The sequence below is a fragment of the Aegilops tauschii genome, chromosome 3 (genome assembly GCF_002575655.3).
Source record: "Aegilops tauschii subsp. strangulata cultivar AL8/78 chromosome 3, Aet v6.0, whole genome shotgun sequence".
Lineage (NCBI taxonomy): Eukaryota > Viridiplantae > Streptophyta > Magnoliopsida > Poales > Poaceae > Aegilops > Aegilops tauschii.
The window spans coordinates 561,704,960-561,726,271 of NC_053037.3; the positions used below are offsets into that span (position 1 = coordinate 561,704,960).

The window sequence follows — 21,312 nt, forward strand, 5'->3', positions numbered from 1 at the left end:
ACACTAACATACAGACACTACACTTATACTTATGAATGAACACACACTACACTTATACTTATGAATGAATACACGTACACCTATGAGCACCTTGAAGAGAGTGAGCCGGCGGGTCATGAGATTGATGTAGTCAGCACGGACGGATGGTTAATGAAAATATCACCTAACACGGAATGCATATTTTCCTTTATGAGACACGTAGTTTGATACCTCGTGCGTTGAGGGTACAACCACCCTCCCTAACCATTCAACCATATGTCAAGCACGGAGTCTTTGATGATAAACATGTGCTATATGGTTGTCACTACTGCTGTAGACTCGTATTAGTCTGGTCCATTCGTTGAGGTGTCACTTTCATTTCTATTATTCCCACATCTTGTAGAAAAAGTGCAACTGATACGGTCAGCAAGCTTCACTTCTGAAGATTCATTTGTCTCGTATAAAGTACTCCAGTACAGTAGTAGTTCCGTATGCATGCATCTTGTGATCTCTATCAAAATGATTAATTGTCATCACTAAATGATTTCAGAAGTCTCCCATCCCAACAATTTTGTTTATGCTAAATTATAATCCGCAGAAGGCTCCCAATTTCGTGGTACGCATGCCCTTGCTTTGTTTAACACCGCATCTCTGGCCATCTTGTGTTCCTTGCTCTTCTGGTTTGGGAGATAGGCTAATCATTTGACCCATTAAAATATCTCAATTTCTCTCATATTAGTTGTCGCTGAAATAGATATATCTGAGTTCTCACTTCCGCATTATCCATGTAGTGCATCTGTATCCGTTTAAATTAGGTCATCACCACAAACTGCCGCTACATTGTAGGAAACAAGCTCATGTGTGCACTAATCTAGGTAGATGATGGAAACGTATGAATGGAGCTTAATTTTTTGGTACTTTGTCAACAGCCATGTGTGGATAACTATCTGTTTAGAAAAAAAAAAATCATGGCGTGGCCTTTGTGGAGTGACATCAGAGAAAACGACAGTGTAAACAAGTATGGGGATTAGATCGACCTTTAGCTAAACCTAGATAGCCTTTTTTTGCTAGCAGCTTAATTAGGTGCAATGCAACAAAGAGTACTTATATAGTTAGGTCGCTGTGCATACACATACCTGCTTTATAAATATACTATATGCTCACCAAATAGAACAAATAATCAGTAATATGTTCCCATCATAGACGTTGTGATTGGTCCAATAACTCGCACATGCTACATGTTGTGACTTGCATATTGGATCCAAGTTTGCAAATTAGGAGCAACTCTAGCAGAATCGAGATATCGGCAGCCTCCAGAACATGTATGGAGGACCTTTCATCGTAAGTTTGGATGCTGCCAAGTCAAGGTGCAAACTCGGAATCAGCTAAAACAGAGCCTCCAAAATTTTCATGTGGGTGGGACCCATTTGTCATAGACTATAACTATTTCTTCCCCCATTCTCCACCCACGCACGCAGAGTAAGCAGAAATTTAACACGGCCGATTTCATTCATAGGTAGGGGCGGAAAATTAGTCAGACCGTGATTTAGATTCATAAAGCTACTAATATTAAACTACTAAACCTACAACTAAACTAGTTGCGGCAGCGACGACGACGAGACTTCCGGACGTGGGACGTGCCGATGCGTAATGCGGCATTGGACACCTCAATATCATGGAAACAAGAGAGGATGGCCTCACCCCATGCTGGCGATGTGCGCAGGAAGACATTTTCGGGTTGCAATAGCGAATAAATGGGCCAGTTTGGCCTCATTGCACGCCAACCATTCGCGATGGTCGGCGTCGAAGCCAGGGCGGGCGCACGGTCCCAAATCGTTCGGTCCCTCTCGGCATCCATCCTCGGACTAACGCCAAAGGCATTATCAACGGCATCCCGGTAGACATCCAAGCCGTACACCTCCCCCTCCCCCTTGATGAGTGGGAAGGGAAGCTTGCTTAATGCTGGCTTTATCTCGCTTAATGCTGTGTAAAAAAAAGACTTCTTAATTCAAAGCCGGGCTAGGCTCGAGCCCCATCTCAGGCTCGGCTGATACCTTTTCTCTAAAAAAAACACCATATGAGCTGTTATTATGATGATCCGAGCGATATGCCGCATCTGCTAGAGTTTGTTCTCATTGTGCTGCTTCAGATGAATTTGCTCTTCTGGCCATTTGCAAATTTCATTAACCACTATGCCCCAGATTGCCATGTCATACTAAAAACCAAGTCCAAACAAACGACATGTCATGCTAAATGCCAAGTCCACATACAGGCACTATGTAAACGTGGCGCTAACTGAATGCTGACTGGTACGGTGCAAACAACTCGGGTGCAGAACTATTCTGTACTTGCGTGTGATTTGTACAGCGCCGATAGACGGATCCCAGGGTAACGAACAAGCTGCGAGTATAAATAGGCGGAGCCAGCCATTAAGCCCACCATCCCAATCGTCTCATCTACTTCGTCGCAACACCAGAAGAGCAGAGCAATCTTTCTCGACGACAATGGCCAAGATCCAGCCCCTTTCTTCGTCTCCCTGTTCCAGCTCTTCCTCCGATGATCACCAGCAGGGCAGGCATGCGTACACGGTGTGGATGAAGTCGCTCGTGTTCAACGGCAACGGCTGCGCGGTGTACGGCCCCGACGGCGCCGTCGCCTTCCGCGTCGATAACTACGGCTGCAGGGGCGGCCGCGAGGTCCTCTTCATGGACCGTCAGGGGAACGCACTCTTCACGATCATACGCAAGGGCTTCTGGGCGTTCAGCAGGTGGGAGGTCTGCCGCTGCGCCCACGACGGCAGCGAGGAGGAGGAGGCGACGCCGTGGTTCGGCGTGCGTCGTGCTGAGAAGGGCGGGGCCGCCGTCGCGATGAACGGCGGCGCGGGGACGTGCTATAGGATCGATGGGTGCTGTGCGCGCAAGCCGGAGTACAGAGTCCGCGGCGTGGATGGCGCGGTCGTGGCCGAGGTCGCGCGGAAGCAGACGGCGGCGGGGGTCGTCCTGGGGGAGGACGTGCTGACGCTGACGGTGGGGCCGGAGGCGGATCACCTGCTCGTCCTGGGCTTGGTCGTCGTGCGTGGCCTCATAACCCGCTCCTTGTGATGGATGAAACGGGGTGGTGACTCTCCTAGAGATTTTGGCGAACATATTGAAGTTTCTGCTAGCTAGTTTGAGAGTTTGTTTCACGCGAAACATTTAGAAACTCTTACTCCCTCCGTCCCATAATACAAGAGAGTTTTTGACATAAGTGTAGTGTCAAAAACGCTCTTATATTATGAGACGGAGGGAGTATTTGGGAGCCTTTTTTTTGAGTGGATTCTGGTCCCCCCCCCCCTAATTATCCCATTTAGCGAAATTTCATCCGTTTTACCCCATTTAGTAAAAGTTCTACCACGATTTACCCTGTTTAAAATTTCGTGAGTGTTCTGACCGACAGGTCCCAATTGAGTCCAGCTGGCATGCCACATCGATGGTTGACCGGCCCGATGGAGGTCGCTCGCGTTGCGTCCAAAGCATAATGCCTGAGTCGACCACGCTCCATACTCACACCCAATCGATTGCATCGCCCGTCCTGGCTTATGCCCGCACGTACCCGTCACGCTCGCTCGAACCTAGGGTTAGGGATTGTCAGGCATCGGCAATGGCTACGGCAGCAGCGGCGCGATTTCATACCTCCTCGAGCGGCGTTGTATGGCCGCGACATGAAGGCAAGAAACGACCCCGTGGAATCCGGCTCTGTCAATCTCGCCGACGTCTGGCCGCGACATCTAGGCAAGAAACGACCCCATGTAATCCGGCTCCATCAAGCTCGCCGACGTTAGCGTGGGCGCGTCCATGTACATGACCCCATCAGGTTGTGCTCAGTTGCGGATCTATGGGGACCGCTGGTCCAACAAATCAGCAAGGTTACCCCATTCCACATGATTTTGACCATCTGCATCATATATAGCAAATTTTTGTATTATGAAATTTTCCTGACTCATGCATTAGCCGGTGAGGCGTTTGATTCGGACAGAGTTAAAAATGCTTATTCGGACATATTAAGGACAGTAAAACTGAGCCTAAAATGAGCACTCTCACGCCTCAACATTTTTGACCGTTCGATTTCATGTGTTGAATGTCCAGGGTCGTCAGATCTTCCTCATGCGTGCGATGGCTCGCTAACTGGGCCAGCTGTCCTATTGATGGCTACTCCGGAGGAAAAATCGGAGTGTTGTGGTTGATTGGGCCGTGCGCGTTGTTGCAGGCCCGTGTAGCGTGGTGGGGATAACGAAGGCATGTACTAGGGAATATCTTCAAGCCTCAACAAAAAACTAGGGAATATCTTCAAGCAAGACCATTGATTTTTGCCATGCTTTCATTTTTGTACTGGGGAATATCTTCATGCAAGACCGAAATCACCACAGTTGATCCACATGTTAATTTTAGGATGCCGATAACTGCCACACGTGTGGCACAATGGACACTCTCCCACACGGCCCTGTGTGGCATATCCAGCAGGCAGCCCACACGGCCCTGTGTGGGCGGATATTAGAATTGCCCACACGTGTGGCAGGAGGAGCACCCTACCACACAACTCGTTCAGTTCGAGGGGATCGATTCCCTGCACGAATTCGTTCGTCAAGGTGAACCCACAGCCCCACACGCTCGATCACACCAGGCCCTTTTCCATGTGAAAAAAAGGAACAAAAAGCCCACCGACAACGAATTAAATGAAAAGGCCCAGATTTTGGTTCTTTTGTGACAAAAAAAACCCCATATTTGCTCAGCTACTGAAAAAAGCAAAAAAATTGCCATTCAAGTTTGACCAAACTATTTGCCATTGTATTGTTTTTAACAATGGCAAAAGGTATATAAACACATATTTAATCCCCTCAAATGAAATATGGCAAATCTGCCATGACAAAAAAATCAATTTTGCCATGTGAAAAAAAAACACAAATAGTTGAAAAATTCTTGTGAAAAAAACACAAAAAATTGACAGGACAACAAAAAGATAAAAATACAATGGCAATTAAAATTGCAGTGTTTTCAAGGAGATTTTTTGCCGTGCGTGAGAAAAAACACAAAAGGTTGAAAAATTAAGTATGAACAAAAAGAGATTTGCCATGGAAGATTGGTATCAAAGAATTGCCATGTTTTGTATGATGAATTTATCGTGTGTGAAAAACATAAAAATTGGAGATTCAAGTATGAAACAAGAAACTTGACATGGCAAATTCGTATCAAGAATTGCCGTGTGTTTGTATGATGAATTTGCCATGTGTAAAAAAAATAAAAATTTGAAAATCAAGTATGAACAAGAAAAATGCCATGACAGATTCATATCAAAACTCGCCACGAGAAATTCACGTAAGCTAAATTGGCCATGAACAAGAAAATTGGCATGGCAGATTCATATTGAAACTTGCCACGCCAGAAACAAACATGTAAACTAAATTGCCATGATTTGAAAACTAAATTTGCCATGATCAATAAACTAAATTTGCCATGAACCAACGAACTAAAATTTGCCATGATCAATAAACCAAATTTGTATCAAAACTTGGCAAGGCAGATTTGTATCAAGAAATTGTTGTGTTCCTGTATGATGAATTTGCCGTGTGTTTAAAAAACAAACAAAAGTTGAAAAATCAAAAAAATGAACAAGAAAATTGCCACAGCAGATTCGTACAAAAACTTGCGATGGCAAAATTCGTATCAAGAATTGTCATGTGTTTGAATGATGAATTTGCCGTGTGTGAAAAAAACACAAAAAAGTAGAAGATCAAGTATGAACAAGAAAAAATGACGTGGCAGATTCGTATCAAAACTGGCCACGACGAAATTCACTAAATTTGTCACGAACAAGAAAAATTGCCATGGCAGATTCATATGTAAACTAGATTGCCATGATTTGAAAACTAAATTTGCCATGATCAATAAACTGAATTTGCCATGATTTGTAAACTAAATTCTCCATGAACCAATAAACTAAAATTTACCATGATCAATAAACCAAAATTGCATCAAAACTTGGCATGGCAGATTTGTATCAAGAATTGCCATGTTTTGGTATGATGAATTTGCCGTGTGTGTAAAAAACACAAAAGGTTGAAAATCAAAAAAATATGAAGAAGAAATTCGTAAACTAAATTTGCCACGTCAGATTCGTACCAAAACTTTCCATGGCAAATTCGTACCAAGAATTGTCGTGTGTTTGAATGATGAATTTGTCGTGTGTGAAAAAAAAGTTGAAAATCAAGTATGAACAAGAAAAAGTGCCATGGCAGATTCGTTTCAAAACTTGCCATGGCAAAAATCACATAAATTAAAATTTGCCATGACTAGTAAACTAAATTGACCATGGACCAAATAAACTAAATTTGACATGATCAAATAAAATCAGTTTTGCCGTGATCAATAAACTAAATTTGCCATGGCAATAAACTAAATTTGCCATTATCAACAAACTAAATTTGCCGTGGTTAAGTAAGAAACAAAAGCATAAAAGATTGCCATGGGCATGTTAAAAAAAACCTAAATTTGCCATGGCAGATAAACATGACATTTCTGCCATGGCAAACTTTGAAAAAATGGGTCACAGGAACAATTTCTAAACTTGCTATGTGATCAAGTGTAGAAATTGCCATGCTATGTACACATAGTGCGACAACTTTGAAAAAACAAGCATGGCAAGAACATGAGAAAAGAATTGCCATGAATAGTTTACAGCTAACAGGAAAACTTACTTGCAATTGCCATAACAGAAAACATAGCTAAAAGAAGTTTGTACTAATTGAAGACGAACTTAAGTAACCGATTCAAATTTGCCATGGTCAGTACTACTCACACGGCAATTAGAAAAGCTAATAAAGTTCACCATGGCCAATGTAATAAAAATGCCTTGTTCCGTAAGGTAATTTGCCGTGCTAAATCCAATAAAATTGCAATGTCAAAGCATATTGGACAATGTATAGCATTTCAGTTTTCACTGAAAAAAGAGGCACTGAAAAACTACAAATGAATTTGGCATGGTCATATTGCCATCTGGCCATTTGTGAATTTCGCATGGTCGGTGAAAAAATAATTTGCCATTGTCAGTATAAATAAAAGTGCCAAAAAAAATACCAGTAGAGATAGACATCATCTGAGCTTAACGATTATAGCCATGAAAATTGATGAACAACATCTGAGCTTAATCATGGTTGCCATTTTCATACAATTTTAATGTTATGGGAGTAATTTCAAAAGGATAGTTGTGATGAAACATGGCAAAAATGACATAAAAAGTAACCATGGCTCAGTGGATGTAAGTTGCCACACACGTATGATAGAATTTGCCATGTTTGTGAGTTAGAGGACCTAGACATCTAGAAAGTGTGATTTATCAGAAAAATGTCATGCTACTGCTCTACCACACACCCAAGGATTGGCTAACACGAACAGTCCGCTACCCACGCTCTCCCAAGAGCCAGAACCGCCGCCTCTGCCAGTCGCCGGAAACAAATGACGGATGGAGTTATGGAACTCACTCACCTAGCAGCCCGCCGTTGATACGTCGCCATGGGGCTGCACTAGATTTGTGTCTTTGGGCTGGTTGGAGCATGAAAGGCATCGAGCGCGCCGGCGGGAGCACCGACCCGCTACCACGACGCTCGCGCCAGGCTGTTGCAGGCCTCCATCGACAGGTTGCCGCGCCTAACGCTGGCGAGCCAGGATCCCCGCTCCTCACGCAGACGATGCGAGCGACCAACAACAGGATTGCCGACTGGTGAGTAAGAATCCAAGGATGGAGGGGTGAGGGTGGCGTTGCTTCAGAGCGGGCGAGCAAAAGATGAGCAGAGGCCGGCGAGTACCTAGAGACAGAGGCGGAGGCGCGCGAGCTGCCGTTCCATGGCCATCGGATCCGGCGCGTGATGCAGATCAACGGAACTGCAAATGAGAGGTCGCCATGGGCAGCAGGCTAGGGCACCACAAATATGCCCGTCGTCAATGACGGCCAGCTGGTCCCCGGCCTCCCCCTCCAACCTCGGCGACGTGGAGGCGGACGGCGAGGTGTCGACTCCCGGCCTACCGCTGTGCGCGCCCAACCAGCTCTCCAGCTCGGCGGTTGGAGACCTCGAGGCGCAGGCTCTGCTCCCTGCTACCGTCGTCTCTGGAAACGGCAACAGGAACCGGCCTCCCCCACCAACCTGGGCGAAGCGGAGGCGGTCGGCGAGGTCCTGCGCGGTGATGGAGATTGCAGTGGGGAGTGGCGAGAGTGACGAGGAGAGAAGGCAGTGGGGAGGGGAATGGGTTGGAAAAGCGGTGGAGCTGCGAATGGATAACTCGTCCGGGCGAAAGCGTCAAGTGCCACACATTCGGGGGAACGCTCTACCACCCGCACGCCTCACTATGCCTACGTGGCACGGGAGATGCCGGCTGATTCCTGTAAGATTCGCGCACTGCAAATCAACGGTGATTAGCGCGTGTGGATGAAGTGCAAAACTGCCACACGTGTGGGCATTAGTATTTTCGTAATTTTATTACCTCATTGACCGATTTATATAAATTCTATAAACCATCATCACCTAGACAAATTTACATGTGCCCGTTCATGCACAAATAGTAAAGTTCTCACAACTTGATGCACGCTGTATCCACTCGTCTTTCTTCATATATTCCCATCAACCCACATTTCCAGCAAAATTCTTTTCCAAGCCTTCTTCTTTCTCCAGAAAAGTGCTTGTTCTTTTCTACTATCTCTGATCCATGGTCTCCATGATCGATAGTCCCTTCCCGATGTTGTCTACCAGCTTCCTAGGGCTCGCTCCATCAACGAGCCAACACTCCACTATTTCCCACCTTCGCAAGCACATCACAACTGCATGACCTAATAGTGCCGCACATTTTGTCTGATGCCATAGACGCCTCTCGCCATTCACCGCGGTAAGATGTCATCTTAGGAGGCCTAGGATATGGTAGGGATGGCCAAAAAACTCATATCTGTTTTGTCCTTTTTGCAATATAGATATGAGTTGGTTGATTCGAAAATTGATGTGTTGGAGCTTGAAAGCATTGCTCTAAGACCAAATTTGAACCCATCACTTTTCTTTTTTGATGGAATGTCACGGTTTTAACTATGGCCTTCGTGTACTTCAAGTTCCTAGTCCTTATATGAAGCGCGTGTTTCGAATAGTGAAAGTTAGGTTTCCTTTTATTGAAACCTATGGATCAATAACTTGAAATATTTTACTGAAAAGCAAGTTGAAACATTAAACATGTGTTAAGCAGCTCATTATTCATGGATGATAACTAGTTTCAACTAAGTTTTGTTTGTGTGCATCGATAGATGTAGATGTTGGGGGTACCCAGAACACATATGTTTTTCTTAAAGGCAACGCCGTATGGCGGAGCACAATCTATGGTTGATTACTGCATCGAGTTCTATATTGCCTTTTAAGCTTTTTTTTTTCAATGTGACCTTTGAAATTAGGAATACTAAGTACAATGTGGGCCTTTGCATGCACTCAGTCAATTTTCTTTCAGAAAAGTGTGCAGGAGAAAGTATGGTTGCACGCATAACTTTGGAGATTCTCTCCCCCATACAAAAGGCATGCATTTTAGTCCCTCCGTCCCAAAATAAGTGTCTCAACATTAGCACAACTTTGTACTACTAAATTTAGTACAAAACTGAGACACTTATTTTGGGATGAAGGGAGTGTTTCTTTGTGGCAATTTAGATTATTGAAAACTTCTGAACTAAAAGACTGATTTCTTATACAATTACATATTTGCATTCATTGCAACAAGAACTTGGGAGCTATGTCATCTTTGCATGCATTTTGACTAGTTCATATTTCTTTATTTAAATATATTTTTTGATAAAATTTAGAATCATTTTGATATCGGTACCAATAGCTTTGTCGTTACACATGATATGTTTCCAAAAAAAGATTTGTGATTTTTAAATTTCGAATTTGTTCAATCATTTCAATGCATTTAAATATCATTATAATTAAATAATTAATATTATTTTAGTTTTATTTAAATCAATTTTGGAAATATTTTACATAACTATTTCCTAAATAATCTGATGAATTTCTGTTATTTATGTCACATTGAGGAATATTTATAGAGATTTCACACAAATTTCAGTTATTTTAGTCACCTTCCAATAAAATCCTCAAAACATTTGACAAGATATTTTTAAATCCAATTATTTCCATCACATTTTAATCTAGTTCAGAAACATTTTTCCAAATTAGTTGAGTGTTTCAAACGAGCTTCAAACATGTGTCATAAAACTCACATTCAATTATTTTAGCCACAATTCAATTAGTTCCAAAAAAATCCCAAAGATTTTACACCAATTTCATTTATTTCTTTAAGATTTCATTGTCTCACACTTTTACAAATATATTTCATAAATATTCACATAGATTTCAATTTTTCAATTGCTTCATATATCTAAGACTATTGTGTATTTTATCTTTTGAATATTTACATTTTTTATTTTCTATTTTAAGTAGTTACATTATTCTTATTTTTAAAGATTTTAGAACTATTATTATTAGGAATTTCTGGGTTGTTAAATATTTAAAATCAAAATGCAAATAAAAAGAGAAATGCAAATAAATCAATATGCTACCATGCATATGTGTTTCCTTAATCACTTCATGGACGGTCATGGATTTATTTTTATTAGCTTCATTAATCAGCAGCAATGCAGCACCTAGTGCAAGGGTGATCTGTGTCTTATCTTGTTTGCTTAAAGTTTGGGTTTCATGGACATCCAATCGCCGCCCGCCTCGCCTCGGGGTGCCTTCCGGTGCCAACGAGGTGGGCCGTGGGGGGAACCCTGGCTTGAAAATTAGTTGTGGAGTTTGCGTCGTTCTAGCCCTAGCTAGGGCTTAGTCTAACGGTCGGGCCTGCAGTGGCAAGGTGATGGCGTCACTGACGACATTTAATAAATTCTTCGAGTCTTGTCCTCGTTTCAGCGATGCGGATCGGGGTCGGTGGAGGGCATGTGGAGCTTCGGTTGGGGTTAGATCTGGTTCCCTATGTATGTCTATGTTTCGTTTAGGTACCTGGGCTCAGGAATTTGAAAGTGAAATGACTACCATACATAGCTTAGAGTTGGAAGCTGCACTACTATACAGAGAAGACTGGATGTGAACACGGGCGTCTTTGATGGTGTCGTTCGGTGGAGTGGACGATAATGGTTCGTGTTTTGGTATTGTGGCTTCTCCGTTCGGTGGTCAGGTTTGGCTTCATGGGGAAGCTAGTGATGTTGGGCCTACTTGGTACTGTCTGGACGGATCATGGATGATTGTCCAACCCTCTTTGTTAACTACATGACACCCCGCGCATTGCAGCGGGAACATGCGGGAATTGGTTGTGATGTGTTATTTTGATGAGATTTGGTTTCTTGAATTTGAATATATGAGACTAAAGATTAACAATATGTGTAAATTTTTTATTTGATTATATATAATAAATATTAGGCAGTATCTCTTATGCATGTTGAGAGAAATCTTACATTCTTAAGAAGTTGGTCTCAATCCTCTCAGCATGCAAAGTGTCCACCTCAATGTCCCACTAAGCAATGCATTTAAGTCTTCTCTCCCACTAAGCCATACAAAATTTGCCACCTAAGTGAGTCATGCATTTAACTTATACTAAATTACAATTATTTTTGCATTAGTCTATGCATATAACGCTGCCACATAATATATTCATGTTAGTCATCCTTCACATTTTTGTTTGAAATAACATTTTTAACTATAATTCAAAAGTGTTATTCTATTTTAAGACACTTCCTTTTGTTGAAAGATTTACCTGCACAGTTTGATCAGATTTACCTGCTCTAATTAATTCCAGGACGGCCGGTGGCAATCTATCTTAGCTTCATCATCAATTACAATTAGGGGTAAACAATGTAGTAGTGCAATGTCGTACATCTTCGTGGACGATCAAATCAAATGGGATTTTGGACGTGCTACTTCTATGTGTTTTATTAATCATGTATCCTAGTTTGCATCCCCAGTTTGTCCATCATGTATTCTTCAGCATGGAGTAACTGTATTCTAGTATGTTTGATGATGCATCCAACATATGTTTGGTACCAATTCAGTTCGGTCAGATTATTCAACTGATACTATATCTGTGTTCAGGAGAAGCGTGGCTATCTTAATTAGCTTCATCATCACTTACACGTAGGGGGTGATGTAGTGTAACGTGGTATCTGTGTCTTATCTGTCAAAATTGGGAATTTGGGCATGCTATTATACATACAATGTGCTCAACTATTTTCTGGGATGGCATTTGCTTCGATCGTAGGATAGTAACTTTCTCTGTATTGCGTTACCGGTTATCTGGTATGGTTGTGAATCGGAAAGATCGACCCATAGTCACCGAGAAAGTCAAGATGAACTGCATCCTACATGTGTTGGTCAGGTTGTTTGGGAGGATGCATCAGTAACAGTATGCTTCCTACATGTGCCACACTTCAGTCAGTTTGTAGTTTAAAAAATGAGGGTGATTCAGATCATCATAGTTAAATATATTATGTAGTTTGTACTTCTGTGAGAAACTCACTTCAGTCCTCATTCTCGTGGAATGCTGATTCGATATCACAGGCTTTTCTTCTTACCGCACCTTAGTCCTAAGGGCATTGCCAATGCATAACCCTAGGGTGATGCCCCGCATTCCCGGACAACTGGCTCCACCGGGGTGATCGGCGCATCCACCGACTCGGCACGAGCGGGGCTGCCGGAAGCGTGATGACCCACAAGTATAGGGGATCTATGATAGTCCTTTCGATAAGTAAGAGTGTCGAACCCAACGAGGATCAGAAGGAAATGACAAGCGGTTTTTAGTAAGGTATTCTCTGCAAGCACTGAAATTATCGGTAACAGATAGTTTTGTGATAAGGTAATTAGTAACGGGTAACAAGTAACAAGAGTAAATAAAGTGCAGCAAGGTGGCCCAATCCTTTTTGTAGCAAAGGACAAGCCTGGACAAATTCTTATATTAAGGAAAACGCTCCCGAGGACACATGAGAATTATCGTCAAGCTAGTTTTCATCACGCTCATATGATTCGCGTTCGTTACTTTGATAATTTGATATGTGGGTGGACCAGTGGTTGGGTACTGCCCTTCCTTGGACAAGCATCCCACTTATGATTAAGCCCTATTGTAAGCATCCGCAACTACAAAAGAAGTACTAAGGTAAACCTAACCATAGCATGAAACATATGGATCCAAATCAGCCCCTTACGAAGCAACGCATAAGCTAGGGTTTAAGCTTCTGTCACTCTAGCAACCCATCATCTACTTATTACTTCCCAATGCCTTCCCCTAGGCCCAAATAATGGTGAAGTGTCATGTAGTCGACGTTCACATAACACCACTAGAGGAAAGACAACATACATCTCATCAAAATATCGAACGAATACCAAATTCACATGACTACTTATAGCAAGACTTCTCCCACGTCCTCAGGAACAAACGTAACTACTCACAAATCATATTCATGTTCATAATCAGAGGGGTATTAATATGCATAAAGGATGTGAACGTATGATCTTCCACCAAATAAACCAACTAGCATCAACTACAAGGAGTAATCAACACTACTAGCAACCCACAGGTACCAACCTAAGGCTTTGAGACAAAGATCAGATACAAGAGATGAACTAGGTTTTGAGATGAGATGGTGCTGGTGAAGATGTTGATGGAGATTGACCCCCTCCCGCCGAGAGGATCGATGGTGATGACAATGGTCATGATTTCCCCCTCCCCGAGGGATGTTTCCCCGGCAGAACAACTCCGCCGGAGCCCTAGATTGGTTCCGCCAAGGTTCCACCTCGAGACCGTGGCGCTTCGTCCTGAAAGCTTCCTTCTTATTATTTCTAGGACGAAAGACTTCATATAGCAGAAGATGGGCATCGGAGGTCTGCCAGGTGGCCCACGTGACAGGGGGCGCGCCCAGGGGGATAGGGCGCGCCCCCCACCCTCGTGGATGGTGGGTGGCCCCCCTTTGGTTGATTCTTTCACCAGTATTTTTTATTAATTCCAAAAACTGTCTCCATGAAGTTTCAGGACTTTTGGAGCTGTGCGGAATAGGTCTCTAATATTTGCTCCTTTTCCAGCCCAGAATTCTAGCTGCCGGCATTCTCCCTCTTCATGTTAACCTTGTAAAATAAGAGAGAAAATACATAAGTATTGTGACATAACGTGTAATAACGGCCCATAATGCAATAAATATCAATATAAAAGCATGATGCAAAATGGACGTATCAACTCCCCCAAGCTTAGACCTCGCTTGTCCTCAAGCGGAAGCCGATAACGAAAAATATGTCCACATGTTTAGAGATAGAGGTGTCGATAAAATAAAATATGGACATGAGGGCATCATGATCATTCTTAGAACAGAAACTTCATTGAAAACTAGCAAACTAGCAATTTATCATAACATCGGAAATAGTCAATATAAGAGCTTTTCAGCAAGTCCACATACTCAACTATCATTTAGTCTTTCACAATTGCTGACACTCACGCAATACTTATGGGTATGGAGTTTTAATCGGACACAGATAGATAGGGGCTTATAGTGTTGCCTCCCAACATTTTACCTCAAGGGTAATGTCAACAATAATAGTTCATGATAACTTACATCCAATTGGATATATATATATATATATATATATATATATATATATATATATATATATATATATATATATATATATATATATCAGGATCTTTCCAACACAATGTGCTTGCCAAAGGATAAAATGTAAAAAGGAAAGGTGAAGATCACCATGACTCTTGCATAAGGCATAAGACGGAAATAAAAGATAGGCCCTTCGCAGAGGGAAGCAGAGGTTGTCATGTGCTTTTATGGTTGGATGCACAAAATCTTAATGCGAAAGAGCATCACTCTATATTGCCACTTGTGATATGGACCTTTATTATGCAGTCCGTCGCTTTTATTTCTTCCCCATCACAAGATCGTATAAAGCTTATTTTCTCCACACTAATAAATCATACATATTTAGAGAGCAATTTTTATTGCATGCAACAATGACAACTTACTTGAAGGATCTTACTCAATCCATAGGTAGATATGGTGGACTCTCATGGCAAAACTGGGTTTAAGGATATTTGGAAGCACAAGTAGTATCTCTACTTGGTGCAAAGAATTTGGCTAGCATGAGGGGGAAGGCAAGCTCAACAGGTTGGATGATCCATGATAATATACTTTATTTCGGATATAAGAAAACATAACCCATTACATTGTCTTCCTTGTCCAACATCAACTCTTTAGCATGTCATATTTTAATGAGTGCTCACAATCATAAAAGATGTCAAAGATAGTATATTTATATGTGAGAACCTCTGTTTCTTTATTACTTCCTATTAATTGCAACAATGACCAAAACTATGTTTGTCAACTCTCAACAACTTTTACTCATCATACTCTTTATATGTGAAGTCGTTACTCTCCATAAGATCAATATGATCTCATTATTTCTTTTTATTCTTTATTTTCCTTTTATTTTTATTCCCTCGAGATCACAGCAAGATAATCAAGCCCTTGACTCAAAACTAATCTTTATTATATATAGCTCACGGACTCGATTACATAGAAGGATCATAAAGCAAAGCTCAAAACTAGATCATACGTACTAAAACTTTATTCTACTAGACCAAGATATTACCAAAAGGATCAAACTAAGAACAACGGTAAAGATAGGAGTGTTGTGGTGATACGATACCGTGGCACCTCCCCAAGCTTGGCAGTTGCCAAGGGGAGTGCCCATACCCATGTGATTATATCTCTTTCCTCGGGGGTGGTGATGGTGGAGTTGTTGATGATGTAGGCTTGTCGTCCATCTTCCAAGGCATAGGCTCACCATCGTAGAAGGATGATCGAGTCTCCGGGATCCTCAAATCTGCAGCCAAACTCATCCTCTTGAATCTATATTCATACTCACAGTTTTGGTTTTGCAGGTCATAGATCTGGGCTTGGAGGCGCTCAATTTTTTCGTGAAGCTTGAAGATGGCCTCCCCAATGTTCTTGCCATCCAGCTTGTGGTTGTTGGTGAACTCCGTGATCATTATGTGATTGGCGTCAAGTCCACGCTCCACCATCTCCTGGCACTTGAAAACTTGTTGCTCCATTGCTTCAAGCCTTGTCTCCACGCTTCCAGTCCTCCTTGGTCCCTCAACATCCTGGATGTGCAGCAACCCCTCACGCATCTCAATGGTTTGAGGATGTTGCAACACTTCCGCGAGGTAGGGGTTGATGACCTTCTCGAAGCACTTGTCCTTGGGGGCACTTGGGGACATCATGATGATATACATCTGTCAGAAAACAGCTCAAAACAAAAACAGGAGATATTTGCGTGATACGAGGGTCAAAACCTTCGGGAGATTATATAATGATTTTTTACCGACCAAAAGTAGTATCGGGCAAGAGAACGGAGTCCGGAGAGCACACGAGGTGCCCACGAGGCAGGGGCGCGCCCAGGGGGTAGGGCGCGCCCTCCACCCTCGTGGACGCCTCGTGTCCTTCCCGGACTACTTCTTATTTTCCTATTTTCTTAAATATTCCAAGATGGAGAAAAACTGCCATTAGAACTGTTTTGGAGTCGGTTTACTTACCGTACCACATACCTATTCCTTTTCGGAGTCTGAAACGTTCTGAAAAGTGTCCCTTATGTACTCCTCCGGGGTCACAGTGTCAATGACAATAGTTTCAACATTTATGGGATTACCTGAGATATAAAGTTTGATTCTTTGACCGTTCACCACCTTTGGATTTGTGCCTTCGAAGTTGTTGATTTTTATGGCACCGGAACGATAGAACTCCTCGATAACGTAAGGACCTTACCATTTAGAGAGAAATTTTCCTGCAAAAAGTCTTAAACGAGAGTTGAATAGCAACACATAATCACCTACATTAAACTCACGCTTTTGTATCCTTTTGTCATGCCATGTTTTAACTTTTTCTTTAAACAGTTTGGCATTCTCATAAGCTTGGGTTCTCCATTCATCAAGTGAGCTAATGTCAAATAGCCTCTTCTCACCGGCAAGTTTGAAATCATAATTGAGCTCTTTAATGGCCCAATATGCCTTATGTTCTAGTTCGAGAGGTAAGTGACACGCTTTTCCATAAACCATTTTATACGGAGACATACCCATAGGATTTTTATATGCAGTTCTATAGGCCCATAATGCATCATCAAGTTTCTTGGACCAATTCTTTCTAGATCTATTAACAGTCTTTTGCAAAATTAATTTAATCTCTCTATTACTCAGTTCTACTTGACCACTAGAGTGTGGATGATAAGGAGATGCAATTCTATGATTAACGTCATACTTAGCAAGCATTTTACGAAAAGCACCATGAATAAAATGTGAACCACCATCAGTCATTAAGTATCTAGGGACTCCAAACCTCGGAAAAATAACTTCTTTAAGCATCTTAATAGAGGTGTTATGATCAGCACTACTAGTTGGAATAGCTTCTACCCACTTAGTAACGCAATCAACAGTAACTAAAATATGTGTATACCCATTAGAGGAAGGAAACAGTCCTATATAATCAAAGCCCCAAACATCAAATGGTTCAATAACAAGTGAATAATTCCTAGGCATTTCTTGACGTCTACTAATATTACCAATTCTTTGACATTCATCACAAGACAAGACAAACTTACGGGCATCTTAGAAGAGAGTAGGCCAATAAAAACCAGATTGCAATACCTTATGCGTAGTTCTATCTCCAGCGTGGTGTCCTCCATAAGCCTCGGAGTGACACTTGCGTAGGATCTGTTCCTGTTCATGCTCAGGTACACAACGTCTAATAACACCATCTGCTCCTTTATAAAGGTGTGGGTCATCCCAGAAGTAATGTCTTAAATCATAGAAAAACTTTTTCTTTTGCTGGTATGTGAAACTAGGTGGTATAAATTTAGCAACAATGTAATTAGCATAATCAGCATACCACGGAGCAGTACGAGAAGCATTTATGACAGCTAATTGTTCATCAGGAAAGCTATCATCAATAGGCAGTGGGTCATCAAGAACATTCTCTAACCTAGCTAAGTTGTCTGCAACGGGGTTCTCAGCTCCCTTTCTATCAATAATATGCAAATCAAATTCTTGTAGCAAGAGAACCCATCTAATAAGTCTAGGTTTAGCATCTTTCTTTTCCATAAGATATTTAATAGCAGCATGATCAGTGTGAACAGTTACTTTAGAATCAACAATATAAGGTCTGAACTTATCACAAGCAAATACAACTGCTAAAAATTCTTTTTCAGTAGTAGCATAATTTCTCTGGGCACTGTCTAGAGTTTTACTAGCATATTGAATAACATTTAATTTCTTATCAACTCTTTGTTCTAGAACAGCACCTACAGCATAATCACTAGCATCACACATAATTTCAAAGGGTAAATTCCAATCAGGTGGCTAAACAATGGGTGCAGAAATCAAAGCTTTCTTAAGTATTTCAAATGCTTCTACACAATCATCATCGAAGACAAAAGGAATATCTTTTTGTAAGAGATTAGTCAGAGGCCTAGAAATTTTTTATAAGTCTTTAATGAACCTCCTATAAAAACCGGCATGACCAAGGAAACTTCTTATACCTTTGATGTCCTTAGGACACGGCATCTTTTCAATAGCATCAACTTTAGCTTTATCAACTTCAATACCTCTTTCAGAAATTGTATGCCCCAAGACAATACCTTCATTAACCATAAAGTGGCACTTCTCCCAATTCAAGACAAGATTAGTTTCTTCACATCTCTGCAAAACTCGATCAAGGTTGCTTAAGCAATCATCAAAAGAAGTTCCATATACGGAGAAATCATCCATGAAAACCTCAACAATCTTTTCGCAAAAATCAGAGAATATAGCCATCATGCATCTTTGAAAGCTAGCAGGTGCATTGCATAAACCAAAAGGCATACGTCTATAAGCAAAGGTGCCGAAAGGGCAAGTAAAAGTGGTTTTTTCCTGATCCTCTTTTGACACAGGTATTTGAGAGAAACCAGAATAACCATCTAGAAAGCAAAAATGTGTATGTTTGGATAATCTTTCTAGCATTTGATCAATAAAAGGTAAAGGGTAATGATCCTTTTTAGTAGCTTTATTTAATTTGTGGAAATCAATCACCATTCTATAACCTGTACCAATTCTTTGTGGGATCAATTCATCTTTATCATTAGGAACAACAGTAATACCTCCCTTCTTAGGGACACAATGGACAGGACTTACCCACTGACTATCAGCAACAGGATAAATTATACCTGCCTCCAAAAGCTTTAGTATTTCTTTTCTTACCACTTCTTTCATCTTAGGATTTAACCGTCGTTGGTGATCGACAACCGGTTTAGCGTCTTTCTCCAATTTTATTTTGTGCTGGCATAGAGTGGGACTAATGCCCTTAAGATCATCAAGAGTATATCCAATAGCAGCATGGTGCTTCTTCAAAGTTTTCAATAATTTCTCTTCTTCTTGCTCTCAAAGGTTAGCACTAATAATAACAGGATATATCTTTTTCTCATCAAGATAAGCATATTTAAGAGTATCAGGCAATGGTTTAAACTCAAACACAGGATCGCCCTTGGGTGGAGGAGGATCCCCTAGGATTTCAACAGGCAAGTTGTGTTTCAAAATAGGTCCCTGTTTAAAGAATACTTCATCTATTTCCCTTCTTTCATTCATAAACATATCATTTTTATGGTCTAGCAAATACTGTTCTAAAGGATCATTAGGAGGCATGGCAATAGAGCAAGACCAATAATTTCATCTTTACTAGGCAATTCTTTATCATGGGGTTGTCTACGAAATTTAGCAAAATTAAACTCATGAGACATATCCCCCAATCCAATAGTAACAACATCCTTTTTGCAATCTATCTTAGCATTAACAGTATTCAAGAAGGGTCTACCAAATATAATAGGACAGAAGTCATCTTGTGGGGAACCAACAACAAGAAAATCAGCAGGATATTTAACTTTCCCACACAAGACTTCAACATCTCTAACAATCCCAACTGGTGAAATAGTGTCTCTATTGGCAAGCTTAATTGTAACATCAATTTCTTCTATCTCAGCAGGTGCAATATCATGCATAATTTCTTTGTATAAGGAATGAGGTATTGCACTTGCACTAGCCCCCATATCGCACAAGCCATGATAACAATGATCTCCTATTTTAACAAAAATAACAGGCATGCCTACAACAGATCTATGTTTATTTTTAGTATCGGGTCTAGCAAGTCTAGCAGCTTCATCACAGAAGTAAATAACATGCCCATCAATATTATCGGCCAAGAGATCTTTAACCATAGCAATACTAGGTTCAACTTTAATTTGCTCAGGGGGTGTAGGTGTTCTAGTATTACTCTTACGAACCACAATTGAGGCTTTAGCATGATATTTATTCTAGTAGGGAAAGGTGGTTTCCCAATATAACCAGTAGGAATAATAGGATCAACATTATAAGTGATAGTCTTTTCTTCAACTTTAATAGGTGCAACTACTTTTACTTCAATGGGAGGATTATATTTAAACCACTTCTCCTTAGGGAGATCAACATGAGTAGCAAAGGATTCACAGAAAGAAGCTACTATCTCAGAGTCAAGTCCATATTTAGTGCTAAATTCACGGAAAACATCGGTATCCATAAAAGATTTAACACAAGCAAACTTAGGTGTTATACCTGACTCCTTACCTTCGTCGAGATCCCAATCTTCAGAGTTGCATTTAATTCTTTCCAATAAATCTCATTTGAATTCAATATTCTTCATCATAAAAGAACCAGTACAAGAAGTATCGAGCATGGAGCGATTATTGAGAGAAAGCCGAGCATAAAATTTTTGAATAATAATTTCTCTTGAGAGCTCATGATTGGGGCATGAATATAACATTGACTTAAGCCTCCCCAAGCTTGAGCGATGCTTTCTCCTTCGTGAGGCCAAAAATTATATATATATAATTACGATCACGATGAACAAGATGCATAGGATAAAACTTCTGATGAAATTCCAATTTCAATCGGTTGTAGTTCCATGATCCCATATCATCACATAGCCTAAACCATGTCATGCCTTTCCCTTCAAAGATAAAGGGAAGACCTTCTTCTTGATAACATCCTCGGGCATACCTGCAAGCTTAAATAATCCAGAAACTTCATCCACATAGATTAGGTGCAAATCGGGATGTAATGTTCCATCACCTGTAAAAGGGTTAGCTAGCAGTTTCTCTATCATACCCGAAGGGATTTCAAAGTAAACATTTTCAGTAGGTTCAGTAGGTTCAGTAGGTTGAGGAGCAACTCTTTGCTC

General features: G+C 41.2%; 1 protein-coding gene across 1 annotated transcript; it reads left to right on the forward strand.

Moving 5' to 3' along the window:
* Nucleotides 1-2,483: 2,483 nt before the first annotated feature.
* LOC109758895 (protein LURP-one-related 11-like) lies at nt 2,484-3,194 on the forward strand. The gene has a single exon (XM_020317755.2). It carries the CDS (start codon nt 2,484-2,486, stop codon nt 3,078-3,080), a length of 597 nt encoding a protein of 198 aa, XP_020173344.1. The 3' UTR covers nt 3,081-3,194.
* The last annotated feature ends 18,118 nt before the right edge of the window (nt 3,195-21,312 follow it).

Excerpts from the sequence above, each read along its gene's own strand:
- LOC109758895 (XM_020317755.2), top strand. The coding sequence starts at position 2,484 with ATGGCCAAGATCCAGCCCCTTTCTTCGTCTCCCTGTTCCAGCTCTTCC.